The sequence below is a fragment of the Bos grunniens genome, chromosome 5 (genome assembly GCF_055505025.1).
Source record: "Bos grunniens cultivar Pamir isolate PY7600 chromosome 5, Bosgru_T2T1.0, whole genome shotgun sequence".
NCBI lineage: Eukaryota > Metazoa > Chordata > Mammalia > Artiodactyla > Bovidae > Bos > Bos grunniens.
Window position 1 is genome coordinate 90,287,833 of NC_141169.1, and position 25,153 is coordinate 90,312,985.

A 25,153-nucleotide genomic window follows, 5' to 3' on the forward strand; every position below is an offset into this window, starting at 1 on the left:
GTAGCCAAAAAATAAAATTATTATTGGAACAATTTCTAAACCAGTGGCAATAGTTATTAGATTAATAAATGGAAAAGTGAAAAAAAAGAAGGAAATGCAAATTAAAAAAAACACTATGTTTGGAAAGAAAAAAAAACCCAAAAAACTAACACGGGCAGCCAGCTTCATTGAGGGCATGAATTATCCTTGGTAACACATCAGGCATTTGGGTGATGTAATAATGAACTCCCAGTCTGCTCATACTAATCTCCTAGAATAAATTATAGGGAAATCTGGAAGGCAGTCTTTCTAAAATGTGTTATATGGAATTAATAGTAATAAATTTATATAACATTATTCCAGGTATGCCTAGAAGGCATTTAAATTACTCTTTATACTCTCCTATTAAAAAAAGTGATTTAACCGAGAAAGAAATGCTCTATTACCAAATTAGATTTACTAAGATGCAAATACTTATGTTCATCATCTTTAGTAGCTATTATTAACAGATCCATTCTCCTGAATACCCAAGTAGACAAGATACTGAATAATAATAACTTCCAATCAAAATTCATCCTTGAGATTTAAAATACTCCTGCTGCTGCTGCTGCTGCTAAGTCACGTCAGTCATGTCCGACTCTTGCGACCCCATGGACGGCAGCCCACCAGGCTCCCGTCCCTGGGATTCTCCAGGCAAGAACACTGGAGTGGGTTGCCATTTCCTTCTCTGATGCATGAAAGTGAAAAGTGAAAGAGAAGTTGCTCAGTCGTGTCCAGCTCTTCACAACCCCATGGACTGCAGCCCACCAGGCTCCTCCGCCCATGGGATTTTCCAGGCAAGAGTACTGGAGTGGGTCGCCAGTGCCTTCTCCGAAAATACTCCTAGAATTTTCTTATTTTAGAAGCTTTATAGTTTGGAGCTTCTAGTATGTGATAGGTAATTAAAGTCATGCTGCCAAAGAGGATACAGATAACTTTTAATTAAAAAAAAAAATGATATCAATTTATTGAAACTAAAAAAATTTAGAAAAGAGTTCACTCACTTCTCACACTTCCCATTCCTTGCAGTCATCAGTCTATCCCTTGTATCTATGAGTTTTTTTTTTTTTTAATTCCTCATATAAGAGAGCTCCTATGGTATTTGTTATGTTTGACTTATTTCACTTAGTTTAGTGCCTTCAAGGTTCATTCATGTTGTCACAAATGACAAGATTTCATTCTTTTTTATGACTGAGTAATGGAGTTGGTGATGGACAGGGAGGCCTGGCGTCCTGCGATTCATGGGGTCGCAAAGAGTCGGACAGGACTGAGCGACTGAACTGAACTGAATGTTCCATTGTGTATATATACTACATCGTTATCCATTCATCCACTAAAAGACACTTCCTGGCTATGGAAATAATGCTGCAGTGAACACGGGGGTGCATATATCTTTTTCAATAAACGTTTTCATTTTCTTTGAATAAACACCTAGAAGTGGAATTTGGTGGTTATATTTTTAATTTGTGGAAAACCCATTGTCTTCCATAGTGGTTGCACTCATTTACACTTCCATCAACAGTGCACAAAGGTTTTCTTTACTCTACGTCTTGCCAGCATTTGCTTGTTGTCTTTTTTTCATACGTAATTCTAACAGGTGATAATTCAGTGTGGTTTTGATTTACATTCCCCTGATGACTAGTGATGTTGAGCACCTTTTCATGGACCTATTGGGTATCTGTATACCTTCTTTTCAAAAAATGATGATCCAAATATTCTACTCATTTTAACATCAAATTGTTTTTGTCTTGCTATAGTGTTGTATAAGCTTTTTATATATTTCGGGTATCAGCCATTTGTTAGATACATGATTTGTAAATATTTCCTCCTATTCAGTAGGCTGCCTTTTCATTTTATTTATGATTTCTTTTGCTGTGAGGAAGATTTTTAGCTTGATATAGTACTGCTTGCTTATTTCTGCTTTTATTGGTTTTGCTTTGGGTGTTAAAAAAATCATTACCACAATCTAAATCAAGGAGGTTGCCACTTATCTTCTAGAGTTTTATGGCTTCTGGTCTTACCTTCAAGTCTTCAATCCATTTTGAATTAACGTTTGTATGTTGTGTAAGAGAGTGGTCCAGTTTTATTTGTGTGTGGTTCTTCAATTTTCTCAACACCATTTATTAAGGAGACTGTCCTATCATCTTTGTATATTCTTGGCTACTTTGTCATAAATATATGTGAGGGTTTATTTCTGGGCTCTCTACTCTGTTCCATTGATTTGTGTGTCTGTTTTAACGTAATACAGTGTTTTGATTACTATGCCTGCTAAGTCACTTCAGTTGTGTCTCACTCTTTGCGACCCCATGAACTGTAGTCTGCTAGGCTCCTCTGTCCATAGGATTCTCCAGGCAGGAATACTGGAGAGGGTTGCCATGCCTTCCTCCAGGGAATCATCCCAACACATGATTGAATCTGTGTCTCATATGGCTCCTGCATTGCAGGCAGATTCCTTACCTCTGAACCACCAGAGAAGCCCTTTGATTACTACATATTTGTAATATAGTTTGAAATAAGGGAGTGTGATATGCTAAGCTTTATTCTTCTTCCTCAAGATTGCTTGGCTATTTTAAATATTTTAGTTACATACAAATTTTAGGAATGTCTATTATATTCTCTGAAAAATACCACTGGAATTTTGATAGGGATTGCATTGAATATGTAAATTGATTTGGATATTATGGACATTTTAATAATACTGATTCTTCTAATTTATGAGCACAGAATATCTTTCCATTTCTTTGTGTCTTCTTCAATTGCTTTCATTAATATCTTGTAATTATCTATACACAGTTCTTTCACCTCCTTGGTTAAATTTATTTTAGGTATTTTGTTATTTTTGATGCATTGTCAGTGGAAATGCTTTATTTTTATTTCTGATACTTTCTTATTATTGTAAAGAAACAACAGAATTTTTGGTATTCATTTTATATTGTGAAACGTCAATGAATTTGTTAGTTCTAACAGCTTTTTGATGAGGTCTTTAGGGTTTTCTGGTTGATTTCCTGGTGGCTCAGATGGTAAAGCGTCTGTCCACAATGTGGGAGACCTGGCTTCGATCCCTGGGTCGGGAAGATCCCCTGGAGAAGGAAATGGCAACCCACTCCAGTACTCTTGCCTAGAAAATTCCATGGATGGAGGAGCCTGGTGGGCTACAGTCCATGGGCTGGCAAAGAGTCGGACATGACTGAGCAACTTCACTTCACTTCACTTTTAGGGTTTTCTAGATCTGACATCATGTCATTTGTATATAGTAACAATTTTACTTCTTCCTTTCCAATTTGGATGCCTTTTATTTATTTTCTTGCTTAATTGCTCTGGCTAGGACTTTCCATCCTATGTTGAATAAAAGAGGAGAGAGTGGGGATCCTTGTCATGTTCCTGTTCTTAGAGGAAAAGCTGATGCAGTGAGATGTGAGCTCTGAGTTTGTCACATATGGCCTTTAGGATTTTGAGGCATGTTACCCCTATAACCACACTGTTGAGAGGTTTATATATATATATATATATATATATATATATATATACACATCATAAATGGATGTTGAATTTTGTCAGTTGCTTTTGTGCATTTATTGAGATGATCATAAGAATCTTATTCTCTCTTCTATTAATGTGGTATGTCACTCTGACTGATCTGCAGATGTTGAACTATCCTTGCTTCCCTGGAATAAATTCTACTTGATCATGGTGTATGATCATTTTAATGTATTGTTGAATTCAGTTTACTAATATTTTGTTGAGGACTTTTGCACCTATGTTCACAGGGGTAATGACTTACATTTCTCTTCTCATGTCCTTTTCTGGTTTTGGTATCAACAAAATGCTGGCATCATAAAATGAGTTCAGAAGTATTCCCACCTCTTCCGTTCTTTGGAAGACTTTGAAAAGGATTGGCAGAAGTTCGTGTTAATGTTTAGTAGAATTCACCAGTGAAACCTTCTGGCCTTGGTTTTTCTTTGTTGGAAGGTTTTATTTTTTATTTTTTTTTAATTTTATTTTATTTTTAAACTTTACATAATTGTATTAGTTTTGCCAAATATCAAAATGAATCCGCCACAGGTATACATGTGTTCCCCATCCTGAAAGGTTTTAAATTATTGGTCTGTTCAGATTTTCTGTTTCTTCATGGTTCAGTCTTCGTACATTGTATGCTCCTAGGAATTCATCCATTACTTCTAAGCTGCTCAGTTTGTTGGCATATAACTATTCATAGAGGTAGGCATTTATTTCCAGGAACTGCTTTCTTAGAACTGCTCTTGCTATTGGGTTGGCCAAAAAAATTCATTTGGGTTTTACTGTATGATGTTACAGAAAACCTGAATAAACTTTTCGGCCAACCTAATATAATCCCATAAATTGTAGTGTATTATAGTTCCATTTCATTTTTAAGCATACTAAAAGTCTATTGCTACCTATTACCTTTTTTCCCACCAGAATATTCAGCTATTTTCTTGTGTTGTACATACTATAATTCAATCACTTAGAAAGACAAACCAGAATTTCATGTCTAAAAATATACCTCAATTATTTGAAGACTAAACATATCACACATAAGTTGTGTCTTCAAAAAGTGGTCTTAAGTGTAATTGATAAAGCTTGGTTGCTAGTATATATATTATTAGTGTATGTATACTACACACAGACATACACACACACTAAATGACCACAGAATCTGTTTGTCTCTACTGATAGTTAAAGGTATCAAAAATGCACTAAATGACGAAAGAACCTGCTAGTCTCTAACTATTGATTAATACAGGCCCATTGATTGCTAGTACGTTAAAATGTTCCTAGTACATGCCCCAGTACATTAAAATTCCTAGTACAATTCACAAATCAAAGTGATCTTTTCCCACAAAGACTCTTAGCTAAGTAACAAGGAAACTATTGGTTCCTTCAATGCCCTCTTACCTCTCGTAAGCTTTTCAAAGGAGAACAATTTTCTATTATCTCTCTTAACTTTCCACTGAAAATCTTTTCTTCAAGAATTGATAGCAAAGAGAAAACAAAACAAGAAAAACACTTAATTGCCTTCTGAGAATTTTATCCTCTGACTTCATTTGGTATTACTGGGAACACTGCCAGAAAAAGAGTTCTGCCTGCTGCTGAAGTTTATATATCATTTAGCATCTGCCCTAATTTGGATGATCTAGTATCTGAGAGCTTATACTAAAAGGAAAAAAAAAAGAAAAGGAAGAAGAAACCATTAGCCTGAATGTGTGAGTAAGCTGACAAATTATGTCACAGAATTATTGAGAATAGAGTAAATAAATAAATGTTAATTAAATTCTTGCTGAGTTTGAAGAGTCATATACAATTAAGAGCTGAATTTAACTTGAAGTAAGATATTCACTGTTCTATAAGCATTTTATATGAAAGGTACACTTTATTATTTGTGATAATACATATATACTTTTGAAAGACGACATTAAATTTGAGAAAAACTTCTGTCTAGAAAGCACATAGGAGGAAAGTCAGAGGTTTAACTTTATCCTGGTCATGATGAATGTTCTCAATACAAGCTAATGATTTTTTTTTTCCTCCTAGCTAATACCGACTTTAGATAAAACTGTATACTTCCTTCCTGAAGGCCAAAATTGTTTAGTTTGTTTTTGACTCCTTGAAGGTTAAAAACAGTGCAAGACATATATTGGTGTTTTTTACATGAAAAACACCAATATATGTCTTGCAGGCTGCCCCTTACATGTGTGACAGCCCACTGCTATCTACCAGGTATACTGATGCTCACACACCTAGTCAGTCCCCATTTTTGGAAATCTAAAACAAATGTACTTCATATATTTTCTGCCATTCAAGGCTTTCCACTGTAATATCCCCAAGTTTATATACTCTTTCTCTACCAAGAAAACTGAAGTTATCAGGCTCACAGTATTTCCCTAGTGGCTCAGTGGTAAAAGAAAGTGAAAATCGCTCAGTCACATCTGAATCTTTGTGACCCCATGGACTGTAGCTTACTAGGCTTCTCTGTCCATGGAGTTCTCCAGGCAAGAGTACTGGAGTGGGTAGCCATTCCCTTATCCAGGGAATCTTCCCAAACCAGGGGTTGAACCCAGGTCTCCCACACTGCAGGCAGTTTCTTTATTAGCTGAGCTACCAGGGGTAAAAGAATCTGCGTGCAATGCAGGAGACGTGAGTTTGATCCCTAGGTCAGAAGGTTCCCTAGAGAAGGAATTGGTGACCCGCTCCAGTCTTCTTGCCTGGGAAACTCCATGCACAGAGGAACCTGGTGGGCTACAGTCCATGAGGTTGCAAGAGTTAGACATGACTTAGCGACTAAATAACATTTCATTTTTGTACTACCTATCCCCATTTATTGTCTCCTGTTCTGGTATAAATTTCTCTACTTTCTTTCCAAAGCTTCTTCATTAGTGCTTATTGGTGGATGTAATAATTCGTTTAAGAACATGGTCAGTTTTTCTGAACTAGAGTAAATGGAAGGGTTCAGGGTAGGGACTGGTTGAGTGTAAGAAAAACACATAAATGGGTGTCAAAGGACCACTTTGAGAGAAAGTGCATTCCCTGCCCTGAACTACACTATTTTCTCAGTCCTTAAATAGGTCATTATTGAGAACTTCCAGTGTTTCTCCTCTACACTGATTCTCTTTGCTATTAACAGTTAGTAAGACATATATCTCACCTTGGCATAAAAAAAATTTCCTCACTTCTATTGCTATTTCTTTTTTTTACTGATGTATAGCTGATTTACAATGTTGTATTAATCTCTGCCCTACAGCAAAGTGATTCAGTTATACACACATACATTCTTCTTTATATTCTTTACCATTATGGTTAATCACAGGATATTGAATGGTCCATGGGGTCTCAAGAGTCTGACATGACTTAGCAACTAAACCATCACCATTCTTTTTTATATTCTTTATCATTATGGTTAATCACAGGATATTGAATATAGCTCACTGCCATACACTGGGATCTTGTCATTTTTCACCTCTTTTTTAATTCTACTTTTCTTTTACAACAAAACTCCTCCACGAGACCTTTCCACTATCTCACACCAAAAAGTGAAAGTTAAGTGAATGTGTTAGTCATTCAGTCGTGCCCGACTCTGCCACCCCATGGACTGTAGTCTGCTAGGGTCCTCTGTCCATAGAATTTTCCAGGAAAGAATACTGGAGTGGATAGCCATTCCCTTCTCCAAGGGCTCTTCCTGACCCAGTGATCCAAGCTAGATCTTTTGCATTGCAGGCAGATTCTTTATCAACTGAGCCATCAGGGAAGCCCCACCTCACACTTACTCTCTTCTTAATTTCTGTATTCTGCTTTCCACCACTGCTTGACTGAAAGTGCATTCTGAGAGCCCACTAATGGCCTGCTCATCACTACATTCAATTGCATTTCCCATGTTTTTTTTTGTTTTCTTGAACCTGTGTTTGTGGTCTCAGCCCTCTTTTGAGTGTAGCTTGTCAGTATGCTCACTACTTTCAATTCTGCATTAGTTCTCCTTCCTCTAGTCTCCACTGAGCCTGTGTGTATGTTTTAACTCCATCCCCAGGCTCCTCTCAGCCTGTATGCTGAGCCTTCCTCAAGAATCAGCCTTTCTTCTGTTTTTCTCTTTTCATGTTCTTCTTCTGGGATCTATTGCCTGATATAACCCTATTATCATATGTATGTCTGGTACTGTTTAGTTCACATCTTCTGCTCTCATCTGGCTGTGGTGGTGGTTCAGTCACTAAGTCATATCCGACTCTTGTGACCCCATGGACTGGAGCTCTCCAAGCTCCTCTGTCCATGGGATTTCCCAGGCAAGAATACTGGAGTAGGTTGCCATTTCCTTCTCCCAGGGATCTTCCTGACCCAGGGATCGAACCCGTGTCTCCTGCATTGTAGATGGACTTCTGCATTGCAGGCAGATGTTTTACTGCTGAGCCACCAGAGAAGCCCTTTCATCTGACTACAGAGCCCAGAACAGCATCTCAAATGTCCGTCTGAAATTCCCTTTTGGGATTGTCATCTTCACTTCTCACTCAACAATGTAAACACTAACCTCATTATTTTCCCTGTGAACAGGCTTGGGTTACTGGCACTCATCTGTGAAGTACAGGATTTCACACTCCTGACCCTCCTTACTTCTTCCTCATCTAATCAATAAAAAATGACATTCTCTGGATCATTCCTTCACAGGAGTTCCTGCAACGGTCCCTAGCCAGTCAGGTTTTATAAAGCAGTTATAAAGAAAGTTCACACATATCCAAACAACCCCACACTTTGCCAGTTCAGACTTTTTCCTCAGGCTTTTCCTTTCCCTCTTTACACTTCTAAAATCTTGTAACACCACCTTGAAGGCTCACCTCAGACACCACCAAAATTTCCCATTTCCACTAGGCATAAATCAACAATCTGTCCCACCTAAACTCTTATCATACTTTGTTTATATAATTAATTTTACATCTACCACTCTGCCTTATAGGCACATTATCTACTCAAGTATTGCTCTATTTCCAACTATACCTTGTAAGCTCTCTGAACACAATAAACTTGTCTCTCGGTTTTCCCTCAGACTGAGACCTACCACAGCGCGGTCCGCATAGTAAGTGGTCAAAAACCTGTCTTCAATTAAACTAAATCTTTTCTTTTCCTAAAGAGATGGTATTTGAGTGAGGCCTTGTGGTGTTAGTAAAATACTTAGAGGTCTGTATTCAAATGCAGTCAGCAATTCCTTTCAAATGGCTGAAAGGCTTTAGACATATTGTTCAAGGAAGTAATAGCAAGATAAGAAGAGATAGATGATCTAAAACATAAGTACAGTATCTTCCCCGCCCCCCTCTGGTGGGGAATTAGAATTAGAGGTTTTACTCTGTGCTTAATTTATCTAGAATTTCCCAATAAACTATTCTGTTGTAATTGGTATCTTTTTAATTTTGGAGTGTATGTTCTTGCTTTTTAAAACACTTATTTGCTTTTTAATTGGAGGATAATTGCTTTACAATGCTGTGTAGGTTTTTGCCGTACAACAATCTGAATCAGTTATATGTATACGTACTGTTTTTGCTTTTGACATTGACAATTTTTATCTGAGTTGAGAATCAAGGTGAGATAAAGGTATACTCTGCTGTTGGTGTTTAGTTGGTAAATCATGCCCGACTCTTTGTGACCCCATGGACTATAGCCCACCAGGCTCCTCTCTCCATGGACTATTTCAGGCAAGAATACTGGAATGGGTTGCCATTTTCTCCTCCAGGGGATTTTCCTGAGCCAGGGGATCAAACCCATGTTTCTTGTGTCTCCTGCATTGGCAGATGGATGCTCCACCACTATGCTACCTGGGAAGCCCCCTTATCCCAGAAACCTGGGGTTTCTTGCTGGTGCTCATCTTTACCTGTGATAGATCTAGAATTACAAACAATTTACTGTGTATTCATGACCAATTTGGCAGCAAATTCTGATTTACAATATTAAATGTGTACAAAGGGTGAGTTGTTGGAGAAAAATAGAAAGAGAGAAGTAAGAGTAAGGGAAAGTGAGGCATACATTCTTTTGGATAATGCTGATTTAATTGGACTGATTTATATTATCTACTAATCAAATTGATATCAGACAAAAATGAAAACACAGCTATTAAACTTGCCACTAAAAACAACTGACTGACTTGGTTGTACTTTCTCAGTGACCTAAATTAAGCTGTTATCCATGAAAACTTAATGACAGCACAGGTCATGTCAACTTGATAAAACCCCGCGGAGAATTTCATATTTCAAAATGATTTTTCTTATGCAGTACTGCACATCCAATTCTCTTTCTCTTAACCATTTTTTTAGTGTTATTTTTTATTTGGCATGTTTACAGTCAGGTAAGTGCAGGCAACGAAGAGAAAAGTGATTTTTCTATTTCTTCACAAAGTACCCTAGGAGGAGAGATAATTTTCTCAGTGTAAAATTCAGCCTTTATTCTGTCAGGCAAAGTAATTATGAAAGCAAAACAAATCCACATTGTCTAATTAGGTCATTAAAAAGCATAAATGCGTCATGGAATATTTCTCCTTGCCTAAGACATAAAGTAAGACAATGAGAACAGTCTGGCAATATAGAAAGGTTTATAATTTGTTTCTTTTCCTAAATAATAGGTCCTTTCATCTTTCTATTTCCTTAAGATGAAGACAGTTCATTTAGAGACAAAATCTGTAATTAGTTCAGGGTTTACTGTGATTATATTTCAAAATATTTAACCAAAACCAGGAAGATAGAGACAAGAAGAAATACATAGAAAAATTATCAAAGGAAGTGCATAAAATCAAGAGAGTAGGCTGCTGATCAAAATAAATTCTGTAGAGATGAGATGAATACAAAATCTCTATTGAGAGGAACACGAACACAACAAATCTGGGATACTAGAAAGCTCTTCAGAGGAATATACTGATATCTGCCCTTGGGATCTGAAACCAGACTTTAATTACAGCTAAGTAAAATGAAAACAAATGGCATGACTGCTGTGCCTCTTCTTCTCTGTCCTCATTTCTTGAGTTTTAGAAAAGTCATGGCTCCGTGTTTGCAACAAAAATGCAAAAAAGGAAAAGAAACTTACCTGTGATCCTCGTGGCCCTCGTTTGTGGTCCCATTCTGAATGCCCCATGAGCTGTAAGACAATGTAATAATGGCAGTAAATTAAATGATACCTATTTTATATGTCAACAATTTATAGTCTTTCTTTTATAGAATAATAGACTTTTGAAACCTATGTTTCAATAGTAAGGTATTAAATAGCTTTAGCTTTCCAGACTACTCTGTCCACAGGATTCTCTAGACAAGAGTACTAGAGTGAGTTGCCACACCCTCCTCCAGGGAATCTTCCCAACCCAGAGATCAAACCTGCTTGTCTTATGACTCCTACACTGGTAGGAGGGCTCTTTACCACTAGTGCCCCCTGGAAACCCCCAGAGGTCAAGAAAATATAGGAATGACAGTAAATTCAATTCAGTTCAGTTCAGTCACAGTCGTGTCTGACTCTTTGTGACCCCATGGATTGCAGCAGACCAGGTTTCCGTATTCATCACCAACTCCCAGAGCTTACTGAAACTCACGTCCATTGAGTTGGTGATGCCATTCAACCATCTTATCTTCTGTCATCCCTTTCTCCTTCTGCATTCAATCTTTTCCAGCATCAGAGTCTTTTCAAATGAGTCAGTTCTTCACATCAGGTGACCAAACTATTGGAGTTTCAGCTTCAGCATTAGTTCTTCCAATGAATATTCAGGATTGATTTCCTTTAAGATGGACTGGCTTGCTCTCCTTGCACTCCAAGGGACTCTCAAGAGTCTTCTTCAACATCACAGTTCAAAAGCATCAATTCTTTGGAACTCACCTTTCCTTACGGTCCAACCCTCACATCCATACATGACTACTGGAAAAACCATAACTTTGACTAGATGGACCCTTGTTGGCAAAGTAATGTCTCTGCTTTTTAATATGCTGTCTAGGTTATTTATAATTTTTCTTCCAAGAGCAAGCATCTTTTAATTTCATGGCTGCAGTCACCATTTGCAGTGATTTTAGAGCCACCTAAAATAAAGTCTGTCACTGTTTCCACTGTTTCCCCATCTATTTGAAATGAAGTGATGGGATCGGATGCCATGATCTTAGTTTTCTGAATGTTGAGTTTTAATCCAACTTTTTTACTCTCTTCTTTCACTTTCATCAAGAAGCTCTTTAGTTCTTCTTTGCTTTCTGTCATGAAGGTGGTGTCATCTGCATATCTGAGGTTATTGATATTTCTGCCAGCAATCTTGATTCCAGCTTGTGCTTCCTCCAGCCCAGCATTTCTCATGATGTACTCTTCATATACGTTAAATTAGAAGGATGACAATATACAGCCTTGATGTACTCCTTTCCGATTTGGAACTAGTTTGTTGTTCCAAGTCCAGTTCTAACTGTTGCTTCCTGACCTGCATACAGATTTCTCAAGAGTCAGGTCAGGTGGTCCTGAATTCCCATCTCTTGGACAGTTTTCCACAGTTTGTTGTGATTATACAGTCTAAGGCCTTGGCGTAGTTAATAAAGCAGAAGTAGATGTTTTTCTGGAACTCTCTTGCTTTTTCAATGATCCAACGGATGTTGGCAATTTGATCTCTGTTCCTCTGCCTTTTCTAAATCCAGCCTGAACATATGGAAGTTCACGGTTCATGTACTGTTGAAGCCTAGCTTGGAGAATTTTGAGCATTACTTTGCTAGAGTGTGAGATGAGTGCAATTGTGTGGTAGTTTGAACATTCTTTGGCATTGCCTTTCTTTGGGACTGGAATGAAAACTGACCTTTTCCAGTCCTGTGGCCACTGCTGAGTTCTCCAAATTTGCTGACATATTGAGTACAGCACTTTCACAGCATCATCTTTCAGGATTTGAAATAGCTCAACTGGAATTCCATCACCTCCACTAGCTTTGTTCATAGTGATGCTTCCTAAGACCCACTTGACTTCGCTTTCCAGGATGTCTGGCTCTAGGTGAGTGATCACACCATCCTGATTATTTGTGTCATGAAGATCTTTTTTGTATAGTTCTTCTGTGTATTCTTGCCAGTAAATTAAAATCTTGCCAGCAAATTCTTGACAGTAAATTAAATTATACCTATTTACATGGCAACAGTTTCTACTCTTTCATGGACTGTAGGAGCCTGGTAGGCTGCAGTCCATGGGGTCGTTAAGATTCAGACATGACTGAGAGACTTCACTTTCACTTTTCACTTTCATGTCTTGGAGAAGGAAATGGCAACCCACTCCAGTGTCATTGCCTGGACAATCCCAGGGACGGGGGAGCCTGTGGTCTTCCGTCTATGGGGCCGCACAGAGTCGGACACAACTGAAGTGTTCAACTTAGCAGCAGCAGCAGGCTTTTTGAAACCTATGTTTTAACAGTAAGGTATTAAATAGCCCTCACGAATATAAATTAACATATCTAAAGTAATACATCTCTTTTTAAAAATTCTTTTTTATTATTGTAAAAGTCACATAACACACTATTTTAACCATATTTAACTGTATATTTCTATGACACTAAGTACATTCACATTGTTGTGCAACTCTCACCATCAGCCATCTCCCTAATCTTTCATTTTCCTCAACTGTGAAACTGTCCCCATTAAACACTAAGTCCTCCCCAACCTAACCACTACCCCCTGCATCTAACAATGTACTTTCTGACTGTATGAATTTAACTATTCTAAGTACCTTGTATAGTGGAATCAAAAATTATTTGTCTGTACCTATTGTATATTAGAATGCATTTTTAAGGTTAACTTGTGTCCTGAAAACAGATTGAAAAAAAAAAATCAACTTCTGGCTTGATAGCTAATATTTCAATTACTCTTTGTTTTGAGGATATTTTAATATCATTGTATGACTAAACAAGTCTGCTAATGTACAGCTTTCCTAGTCTGTGTCAGGAACATTCTAGAGAGATGTTAAACCATGTTAAGCTTTATTTACGTGGTATTAAACTTGTACTTTTTTAACAAAACATCCTGCAGAAATCTGCTAGTGTAGCCTAGCCTACTGTCAGAAATAATAAGAACCAGAAGCCCAAAATATCAATAATTTTAAATTCTGTTTTGATAAATCACAAAAATATGAGAGTTCTAAGGAGCAAAAATTATTTAATCTGAAATATGCCCCCAAAGTTACAAATATAGATTTTTATAAAAACACAGACTATGAGACATTATCAAGTTACTTCCAGAATTGTAACAGCATTGAGCTACTTTCCTTCAGATCATGATATTTATTTGCCAAAAATAACATTTACCATGAAGAATATTAAGAAAATGCAAGATATCAACCAAGAGGAATAAATTCCATTTCTCTGTCTAGTCACTCACTAGTCATGTGTAGCACTGAAAGAACTCCTTACCAATAAGAAGCTGTCATGCTAACAAAACATATTGTAAAGCATGTTTATATATATTAGTTTTTCTATTCAATTGCATTGACTTTGACAACAAAAGACAAAGAAGCTGTTCATAATAGCAACAAAAAGTATTATGCTTTTGAACATTATCAAGAAATGTTTGATAATCATACATGGAAATGGTAAAGCTTCACTGATGAACATAAAATGCTGTTTGAGAAGTTAATTCAATAAAATTATGTTCATTTCTACCCAAATAAATTTATAGGTTTAACTCAATTTCAATCAAAAGTTGTTTGCATTTTTTAAAGATATTGAAAAAAAAAAACACCCAAATTTTATCTGAGAGAATAAACTAAGAATCAAAATACCAGAAGGGATAAATATGCTCTAGTGGTTATTAAAGTATATTAAAATAATAAAATTTAATTCAAATTATAGGATAATGCTTCATGACTCAAAATATAAATGAATGAAATGTAGTGGACAGTTCTGAAATAAATTAAGTACATGTAGTAAAAAAAAAAAGTGAAAAAGAAAATACAAAAATTAATGAGTTTTTGATGAATTATTCAATCAATGGAAAAAAGAAAAAAATATAGAGCTGAACCCATATTAAAAACAGTAGATAAATAGAGTTATTTTAAAAAGATTAAACTGTAAGTATTAGAACAAAATGAAAACAAATACTTAAACTATCTTGGAATAAAAAAAAGAATTTCCAAATTTAGAAAAAAGTCAGATCAACTGATCAGGATACCTGAAACCTTCAAGTGCCTTCACAAATGTCACACTGGTAAAATATCGACAGTAAATGGCAGGTAAAGAATAACATCTTCAGTCCACTAAGAACTCTACACATTTTAAAGAAATACAACCCTAGTAGATAACTGGAAGAAAGGATAAGGACAATTTACACAATAAATATCAAGTCAAGAGGTTTATGGGAAACAACTAATTTTATTAGAAGTGAAAGAAACTCAGTATGCTGCTGCTGCTGCTAAGTCGCTTCAGTCGTGTCCGACTCTGTGCGACACCATAGAGGGCAGCCCACCAGGCTCCCCCGTCCCTGGGATTCTCCAGGCAAGAACACTGGAGTGGGTTGCCATTTCCTTCTCCAATGCATAAAAGTGAAAAGTGAAAGTGAAGTTGCTCAGTTGAGTCTGACTCTTAGCGACCCCATGGACTGTAGCCCACCAGGCTCCTCCATCCATGGGATTTTCCAGGCAAGAGTACTGCAGTGGAGTGCATATGCATGTGTATAAAAATAAAAAGAAGTAAATAAATAATAAACATAATTTGTAATCCACTTATACTAATTTAAGGGAGAATATTTAATGATGACAGGTGGAGGAGTAGGTACTGGTTAGGGCGTCAGGGCTCTATTCCTTCCCAAGATCATTGCATACCTGGCACAGGTGAGGGGTGAGTGAGGATCAGCTTCATATTAGTAGATGATAGCATCTGAAATGTTTACACTATTTACATTATTTATTTTACAGTACTGTCCTCAGATCATGGATCCAAGACTAAAATGAATACCATTCTTTCAGTATTATTTTTAAAAGAGCTATTCTTAGTATGAAAAACTGCCTGACTTAATACTACAGATTATTTAAATTAAAATGAAGCATTTGACAGCTCATCAGTATTCCCATTAAACCAGAACCATAGACTAAAAGTTTTAGAAAGTACAGCAATACCTCCCTAGCCCCACTCTCTTTACTAATGATCAGGACAAATGAAAAAAAAATTAGTCAGTTATAATAAATACTGAAGAAAAGAACTTGCACCATAAGTCAATGAATTACAGAATTCCATGCAAATTGATGTTGACGTCACACCAGTGAGAAAGTCAAAACATCCTTTGAATCAATAGGTAAAATCAGTGTTAAGTTGCAGACGTCCAACGTAGTCATTTGATATTATCATGGGATTAGATGAAAGACAGAAATGGGTCATGCATGGACAATGAGGAACAGAAGTAGAATTTGTGGAATCTTTTTTTTTTTCTTTGTGCAATTGAGTTTATATGGACTAAATGTTCAAGATAAGTGAACAGCAGTATGATACTTAGGCCACTCTGGGAAAAGAGACAGAAAGTTTATTAATATGATATGATACTGTTTTTGAAGGAGGAATTTTTCTGATTTTATAATCTGTTATACAAAGGATCTAGAAATACAGAGGAGACAGAGAGAGAAAAAGTAAGACTAAAACATGAAAAATAAATGGGAAATTCAAATATATTCAGTTTGATAAAGAGTACAGGGCTTCATAATTTAGGAAGAAAAAAATGTCTTTCACTGTCTATAAAAAATACCCTCTTGGCTATTTAACTGTGATTACTCCTCTGGGTAATAATATTTTAATAAACATTTAACCAGGAAGTTTGAGGACATACAGGTCACCAAGTTTATGACTATACATGGCAAACAGAAGGAATTCTCTTTAAAACTGTATACCTTTCCTTCATTCTCAGTTCTCATTAATCAGGATGGGTAAAAAGAAGATGCTTAAATTTATTCCCAGGAAACAAAATGTACTTCCTTGCAAAGAAACATAATTTGTTATGTAAAGCATCTTGAAAATCATAACTTCCTTGACACTAAGTAATTTTCATCCTTATGAAATAAATTCCTCTTTTATTTTTAATAATCAATTTCTACATCACTGCCTTTAGCTAACAGAATGTTACACCGTACTTAGTTCCAAGGAAAACAAAACTGCTGCCAAATTGGAATTTAAAAAGTTCACAGGGGAAGCAAATGAGAAGTTAGCATGGAAACAAAATGGTTTCAACCAAGCAAAGATATTTTTAATAATATGAGAAATGCAGATAGCTGAATGTGTGTTTCTGTAGGCAAAATATTTTCCTTCCTCATTTATATTTTTCCCCATGCTATGTTCTCCTATTGTTTTTTGTGTGTTACTATAATCATGAATGTCCTTTTAAGGACTTCTTGGGTGAAAAAGCATCACCAGAGCTATTACTAAAGGGATGAAAGCTGTAGGAAACCACAACTGAATGCAAAATTTAAAACATATATTCTTTGCATGTCCTAAAGAGGCAAGAGTTTTCAAATATGAAAAAATATAATGATGGAGGGTAACAGTCACATGGTTATCCTCACATTACTCTCAAGTAAACCATTCTTCTACTTCATTTGTTGAAAACCCACAGAATGGGAGAAAATATTTGCAAATGATGCAACCAACAATGGATTAATTATCTAAAATATACAAAGATCTCCTACAGCTCAAAAAATGGGCAGAAGACCTAAACATACATTTCTGCAAAGAAGACATACAGATGGACAAAAGGCACAAAAAGAGATGCTCAACATCAGTAAGTATTAGCAAAATGCAAATTAAAACTAAAAGGTGTTTACACAGGTCAGAATGGCCCTCATCAAAAAGTCTACAAATAACAAATGCCAAAGAGGGTATGGAGAAAATGGAAACTTTCTCTTCACTGTGGGTGGCAATGTAAATTGGTACAGCCACAATGGAGAACAGTACGGAGGGTCCTTACAAAACTAAAATAGAGCTACCATATCTCCTACTCCAGTGTTCCTGCTTGTAAACCCTATGGGCAAGGGACCCTGGTGGGCTGAAGTCCATGGGGTCGCAAAGAGTTGGACACGACTGAGTACATACCATATGATCCAACAATCCCACTCCTGGGCATATATCCAGAGAAAACCATAATTCAAAAAGATACATGCATCCCAATATTCAATGCAGCGCTATTTATATACATATATATCAGAATCACTTTGCTGTATACCTGAAACTAATACATTTTAAATCAACTATATTCAGTAAAAAACAAATGAATTTTTAAAAAAATTACTATTTTTGAAAACATAAAAATAATATATATGTGCTATGATTTATATACGATTATTTATATGGTATAATATATATTTATTATTATATATGTGTATATAGTCTGTATAGTACATACAGGGAAATATAACATAAAACTCTCTTTTTATTTAACACTATTCACTAAACAAGTATTTCTTACATTCCTATTATATGCAAGAAATTATTCTAGGCATAATCTATCATCAGTGAACAGATCAAGATGCATCTGTATTCTCTTGGCTCTTACAATTTTAATGAAAAGAGATAGAACATAAATAAACATAAACCAGGAGATGATAAAGCTATAAAGATGACTACAGTAACATAATGGATAAAGAACGGGTGGGAAACTGCGGGTTGGGGCTGACAACAGAGCTAATTTTATGTAAGTACATCAGGGAAGTCCTTTCTGAAAAAGTGACAAATTATTTAAGATGCTTGCCATGAAATTAAAAGATTCTTGCTCCTTGGAAGAAAAGCTATGACCAACCTAGACAGCATACTAAAAAGCAGAGACATTACTTTGCCAACAAATGTCCATACAGTCAAAGCTATGGTTTTTCTGGTAGTAGGAATGTGAGAGTTGGACCATAAAGAAGGCTGAACACCGAAGAATTGATGCTTTTGAACTGTGGTGTTGAAGATGACTCTTTAGAGTCCTTTGGACTGCAAAGAGATCAAACTACTCAATCCTAAAGAAAATCAGTCCTGAATATTCATCGGAAGGACTGATGCTGAAGCTCCAATATTTTGGCCACCTAACGTGAAGAGCTGACTCATTAGAAGAGACCCACCAACCGCCCCCCACCCTCTACCCACCTCGCAAAAAAAAAAAAAAAAAAAAAAAAAGCAGAAGAAACCCTGATGCTGGGAAAGATTGAAGACAGGAGGAGAAGGGGACGACAGAGAATGAGATGGTTGGATGGCATCACTGGCTCAATGGACATGAGTTTGAGCAAGCTCCGGGAGATGGTGAAGGACAGGGGAAGCTTGATGTGCTGCAGTCCATGGGTTCGCAAAGAGTCAGACATGACTGAGCTTGTTGTTGTTGAACAACAACAACAAAGATCAGAGAAGTCCTTTCTGAAAAAGTGACATTTATCAGAGATCTGCATAACGTGGGAGAGCTGAAATACAGACATCCAGGGCTGGGGCAAGCAAGACAGAAGACACAGAAGGTGTAAGACTGTGAGATGGGAGCAGAAATGGGAGAGCTGAGAAGCAGCAGAGCATCCTGCAGCTAAAATTTCATTGAATTTTTAAAAAAATTTATAGAAGTCTAGTTGCTTTACCTTGTTGTGTTAGTTTCTATTGTACAGCAAAGTGAATCAGCCCTATGTATACACATATCCCCTTTTTTTGGGATTTCCTTCCCATTTTGGTCACCACAGAGCATCTTTGAAATCATAGGTTTCTATTTGGAATTTACTGCCTTCCTCTGGTATGAAATTGTCCCAAAATGTTAATCATTAGCTCCACTAGTTAAAAATAACAAAGTACACTGTCTAGAGAAATACTCAAGGACCAGAGATTCTTCCTTCCCCAATCTCTAGTTCAATTTTATTCACTACAACAGGATTTATGAAGCATATACCATAGGCCACAAAGGCGCCCTTGTATTAGTCATAGTACATAGTATAATTGTGCTGTCCCTTAACACATGGGTTTTGTTCTTCAAGAGTCATAAAATGCATAAGAGCAGGGGTTGCTTTTTAACTGCAGTTACTATGAGAAGCCCAGGACTTTCAATTTCTTAAGCAAATTAAAGCTCTTCTTTACCCTTGGCATGTCCCCTTTGAATACTTCCCTTGACATATTTGTTTTATAATCTCCTTAGTCATGTTTTTACTCTCTAGGATTCCATGTGGGAAGATAGGCCTGGACTACTCATTCCCCAGAGTGCAGGGCCCACTTGATGGCAATCCCAGGCATGGGAGGATGGGTGACGGATACTGTGGAGCAGAGCAATTCCTATCTAGTCCTTGACGTTTCTTTACTTGGCCTCTTGTTATTAGTGGAGTAAGAAGGTCAAGGCTATGCTGTGCTCTACTGTAAGGGAACTGGAAATATGTAAATTCAATTATAAAGGAGGGTAAATCTTTTTCAATATCATTTGTATGAGGTTTTTTGAGGCCCTAAACCCCAGTGAAGGGCCCTGGAGGGCTGGGTGACAATGTGTGGGAGCCTCAGGGACTTTCTTAACAACTTTGGCCTAAGGCCCAAGTCAAATCCAGACTTCCATGGGCCTCCAGGGAGACTCCACCAGCCTCCACTGGGTAAACAAGATACCACCAGCAATCTCTGTTCTCAACCACGGCTAGCTTCACCCACCACCACTTTATCACATCCATCCACAGCCAATCCAGTCCACTCTATAAGGAATCATCAAGCGACGGGGACACTGCTGAAGGTCTAAGGTGGGGACAGGACGTGGTTATATCACTAAAATATCCATCAGGTATCTCAGTGGCTGTCACAAAGCTTTTTTTTTTTTTTTTTTGGTGGCTGTTACTATGTCTTGCCTTTTACTCATTGGGTTGGGGGTGGGGAGCAGAAATGAATCTTTTTTTTTTTTTTTTTTTTTAGGCTTAAAGGTCTTAACCTTCATTCTTCAGGGATCTTTCCCAAGATCTAAATCTACTCTTTTATTATTCCTCAAATAATTTAGCTTTCTCCTATTCTCCCCATCTTGACTCTTCAGACAATTTAGCAGAAAAGGAGGATTCTTTAGCATTTACCCTCCTTAGAAAGATCTGAGAGGCTGAAAACAGTAAAGTGCTACACAATGCTGAAATCAAGGGATATGTTTTCCTTTCCCAGTTGGTGATAACTACCTAAATTCCATTCACTTGGCAGAGAATAAATCCCTGAACCTAACAACTCAGCTTTCCAACTCAGCAGCCAGTATAAATTTCATAAACATAGGGGAATGAGAAAACTTCAAATAGAAAGATGTATTCTAGAGTTTGAAATCCCAGCCTCTCTACTGACTGTAAGTCCTGTATCTCTTTCTGATAAGGATGATAAAGATGTTCCCACACTTTGGGAATGTTTCCATAATTCTATTTCTGTCCCTGTTATCAAATTTACAATCACTACTCTAAACCTATATGTAGCTATTAATGCTACAAAGCTTCCTTTATTTTTATTCAATATATCCAGAATATCTTGATTACATGGAATTTTTTACTAATTTGCATTTGGGGTACTAAACCACTAATAATGCAATCTCATCAGTTTTGGGCTTAACCAGTAGGGCTTCTCTGATAGCTCAGCTGGTAAAGAACCCACCAGCAATGCAGGAGACCCTGGTTCCATTCTGAGTCAGGAAGATTCCCTGGAGAAGGGATAGGCTACCCTCAATATTCATAGGCTACCTTCTCAGTATTCATGGGCTTCCCTGGTGGCTCAGACAGTAAAGAATCTGCCTGCAATGTGGGAGACCTGGGTTGGAAAGATACCCTGGAACAGGGCATGCCAACCATTCTAGTATTCTTCTCTGGAGAATCCCCATGGGACAGAAGAGCCTGGTGAGCTACAGTCCATGGGGTAGCAAAGAGTCAGACATGACTGAGTGACTAATACACACACAGTGTTTCCTTATGAGATATTTTATAAAGAAATGGCAATACTATAAAATAAACTTGTGAAATTTTGCATAATATAATAAATACTTGGTTAATCCAAATACATATTAACATTATTAAAGTTTGGTGAAGTATTAAACAAAGGAACTCAATTCAACTAATGTTTTGAATATACTTGATAACAGAACACTTGTTTCAAAATAAATTAACAACTTTCCATGGAACACATTCTGAGAAATTTTTAAAAATTGCTTACAGTTTTCTAAATGTTTTTCTAATATATTATTTTATTTCATTATAAAAGAATGGATGCGTATGACTCCTTCTTTATAGCTATGAGTCAATAGAGGTAAAACTAAAACACAACCACAAGGCTAGTGGCTAAATATGGATCAAAATTTAGGTCTGCTGACTATGAATCACACACTTTTCCTTTGTAAAATGTTTAACAATGAATAATTATTGTGTTCAAACCAAGTGTCAGGTCTTGGTCAACTTGGTCAACTAAGACTGTGTGTGTTCATGCATGCTCAGTCATGACTGATTCCTTGTGACCCATGGACTGCAGCTCACCAGGATCCTCTGTCCATAGAACTTTCCAGGCAAGAATACTGAAATGGGTTGCCATTTCCTACTCCAGGAGATCTTCCCAATTCAGGGATCAAACCTGTGTCTCCTGGACTGAAGGAAGATTCTTCATCACTGAGACACCTGGGAGCCACAACTAGTACACTGGTAAGGAAAAAAAAAATCTCATAGGATTTGATTTGTCTTCATGGGACTCATGGTGGTAGTTGATGAAGTAGATTTATTTCTCCAAATCCATTTTTCAAGATTGCTGGGAGATATATCAATAGCCTCAGGCACGTAGTTGACACCACCCTTATGGCAGAAAGCGAAGAAGAACTAAAGAGCCTCTTGATGAAAGTCAAAGAGGAGAGTGAAAAAGTTGGGTTAAAGCTCAACATTCAAAAAACTAAGATCATGGCATCTGGTCCCATCACTTCATGGCAAATAGATGGGGAAACAATGGAAACAGTGACAGAGTTTATTTTGGGGCGCTCCAAACACTGCAGGTGGTGACTGCAGCCATGAAATTAAAAGATGTTTGCTCCTTGGAAGAAAAGCTATGACCAACCTAGACAGCGTACTAAAAAGCAGAGACATTACTTTGCCAACAAAGGTCCATCTAGCCAAAGCTATGAATTTTCCAGTAGTCGTGTACGGATGTGAGAGTTGGACTATAAAGAAAGCTGAGTGCTGAAGAATTGATGCTTTTGAATTGTGATGTTGGTGAAGACTCTTGAGGGTCCTTTGGACTGCAAGGAGATCAAACCAGTCAATCCTAAAGGAAATCAGTCCTAAATATATATTCACTGGAAGGACTGATGCTGAATCTAAAACTCCAATACTTTGGCCACCTGATGCAAATAACTGACTCACTGGAAAAGACCTTGATGCTTGGAAAGATTGAAGAAGGAGAAGGGGAAGACAGAGGATGAGATGGCTGAATGGCATCACCAATGAGACGGACTTGAGTTTGAACAAGGTCCGAGAGCTGGTGATGGACAGAGAAGCCTGGTGTGCTTCAATCCCTGAAGTTGCAAAGAGTCAGACATGACTGAGAGACTGAACTGAGTTTTAACATCTTTGAAAACTGTGGAATAAAAGAAAAATTTAATTTCTTGGAAAAGGCTATGTAAATGTTAAAAATCAATCATATATTTCAACTTTGGCTACAGAATTACCTTAAAATGTATACTAAATTATACGCCACAGTTTGTTTAGCCATCTTCTCTACTAGTAAATCTTACTAGTACATATTATTCATTCCTGAATTCACCTATTTACTCTTTCATTCACACATCCTTTCAACAAGTATCTATTGGGTACCCACAATATCTAGCCCTGTGTTCTACGTACACATAATAAATGTGGCGACTGCACACCCCATGGCACCACAGGATCTTGACGTACCTTTAGAATCATTAATGAACTCTAGTACAGTGGTCAGGCATGTGGGTTCTAGAGGCTTGATTTACTGGTTCAAATTCCATATCTGATACTATAGTCAATTTTACTGGATACATGATCTTAGTTTATTTAATGTTTCTGTCCCTCAGTTTCCATATCTCTAATATTTAGATATGGAGTGTGTGCATGCGAAGTCGCTTCAGTCATGTCTGACTCTGTGTGACCCTATGGACTGTAGCCTGCTAGGCTCCTCTGTGCATGGGATTCTTCAGGCAAGAAATTCTTCAACCAACTGGAGTGGGTTGACATGCCCTTCTCCAGGGGATCTTCCCAACCCAGGGATCGAACCTGAATCTCTTCTGTCTTTTGCATTGGCAGGCAGGTTCTTTACCACTAGTGCCATCTATGCATCTAGCTCTGTTATTACATAAATTGCCATATATACACTGCCATGTGTAAAACAGACAGCTAGTGGGAAATAGCTGTATAGCACAGGGAGCTCAGCTTGGTGTTCTGTGATGACATAGAGGGGTGAGATGGGGTGAGTGGGAGGGAGGCTCAAGAGAGAGGAGATGTATGTTACTTATAGCTTATTTGCACTGTTGTACAGCAGAAACCTACATAATGTTATAAAGTTAATTATTCTCTAATTAAAAATTTAAAGAAAGCATGAAAAAATGACTGCTAAAAAACAAGGCTTAGTATAGTATCTACTATGTAGTAAGTACATAATGTTTAATGTTACATATTAATTTATAATTTTTATTAATTACATAATTTTATTGAGATGTTATTATATTCTAATTATTTAAGAAAACTATAGCTCAAATAATATACATGTGGTGCTGGTGGTTGTTTAGTCGGCAAGTCACTTCCTACTCTTTTGCAACCCCATGGAGTATAGCCCACTGGGCTCCTCTCTCCATGGGATTTCCCAAGCAAGAATACTGGAGTGGGTTGCCATTTATTTCTCCAGGGTATCTTCCTCCTGACCTAGAGATCGAAATCTCATCTCCTGTTTGGCAAGCGATTCTTTACCACTGAGCCACGTGGGAAGCCATACATATGGTTACTTTGAGAATCCCATGGACAGAAGAGCCTGGTGGGCTACAGTCCATGGGGTCACAAGAGTCGGACATGACTGAGCGACTAAGCACAGCATAGTACCTTCAAGTGGGTCATTTATTAATTGGAAAACAAACTTCCAATGCAAGTGATAGGCCTAAAAACAATAAGCAAATAAACAAATTAAACAAATATGTAAAATCCATGTAAATAGTTCTAAAATAACCACAATAAAGTGCTTTTAAGTACTGAGCAGCAAAACAAAATGTAGTTTCTTATGAAATATTAAACAAGGCATTAAGGCTTTAATTTCTTAACTCTATCAACTTGAGGTGAAACCCAAATCTCTGAGCAGCATTGAATGTAACTATAAATCTGCATTTTAGAGTTTGTTCAACTCCACTTGTACTACCTCTGCCAATTTGGGTAATTGATCAGAAATCATACCAAAAACAATTTCACTCATTATTTCTAGCTCTTCACCTGTGGTCTTTAGAATGGATCTTTCTAGTATTTCTGTTATCCTATATATTCAGATTCCATTTATATAATGCCTCATTCAAGGCTATTTTCTCCAGAAAATTATTAAAACTCAGTCAAACCTCATGACATGAGGGCAACTTAATAAGATTAATCTATTAATACAAACTTGATCTTTCCTTAGAAGAAAAAATTGGAAATCCTAGGGAAAATAATGAAACTTAGATATTATACCTTCAGTTCAGTCGCTCAGTCGTATCCGACTCTTTGCAACCCCATGAAT

At 37.0% G+C, this 25,153-nt stretch overlaps 1 protein-coding gene across 9 annotated transcripts in view; it reads right to left on the reverse strand.

Annotated features, from left to right (window-relative positions):
• The window catches only part of PDE3A (phosphodiesterase 3A), a 379,994-nt gene that overhangs the window by 144,630 nt on the left and 210,211 nt on the right, over positions 1–25,153 (reverse strand). For 6 of the 9 annotated variants that reach the window (XM_086404061.1, XM_086404059.1, XM_086404068.1 and 3 more), the window contains one exon: positions 10,582–10,632. The exons of 2 other annotated variants lie outside the window; for them this stretch is intronic. In XM_086404061.1, coding sequence (XP_086260187.1) covers positions 10,582–10,632 — 51 coding nt within the window. Of the gene's footprint in view, positions 1–10,581; positions 10,633–25,104; positions 25,128–25,153 lie in introns of those variants that run through there. One more of the 9 variants, XM_086404067.1, reaches the window with a different exon arrangement.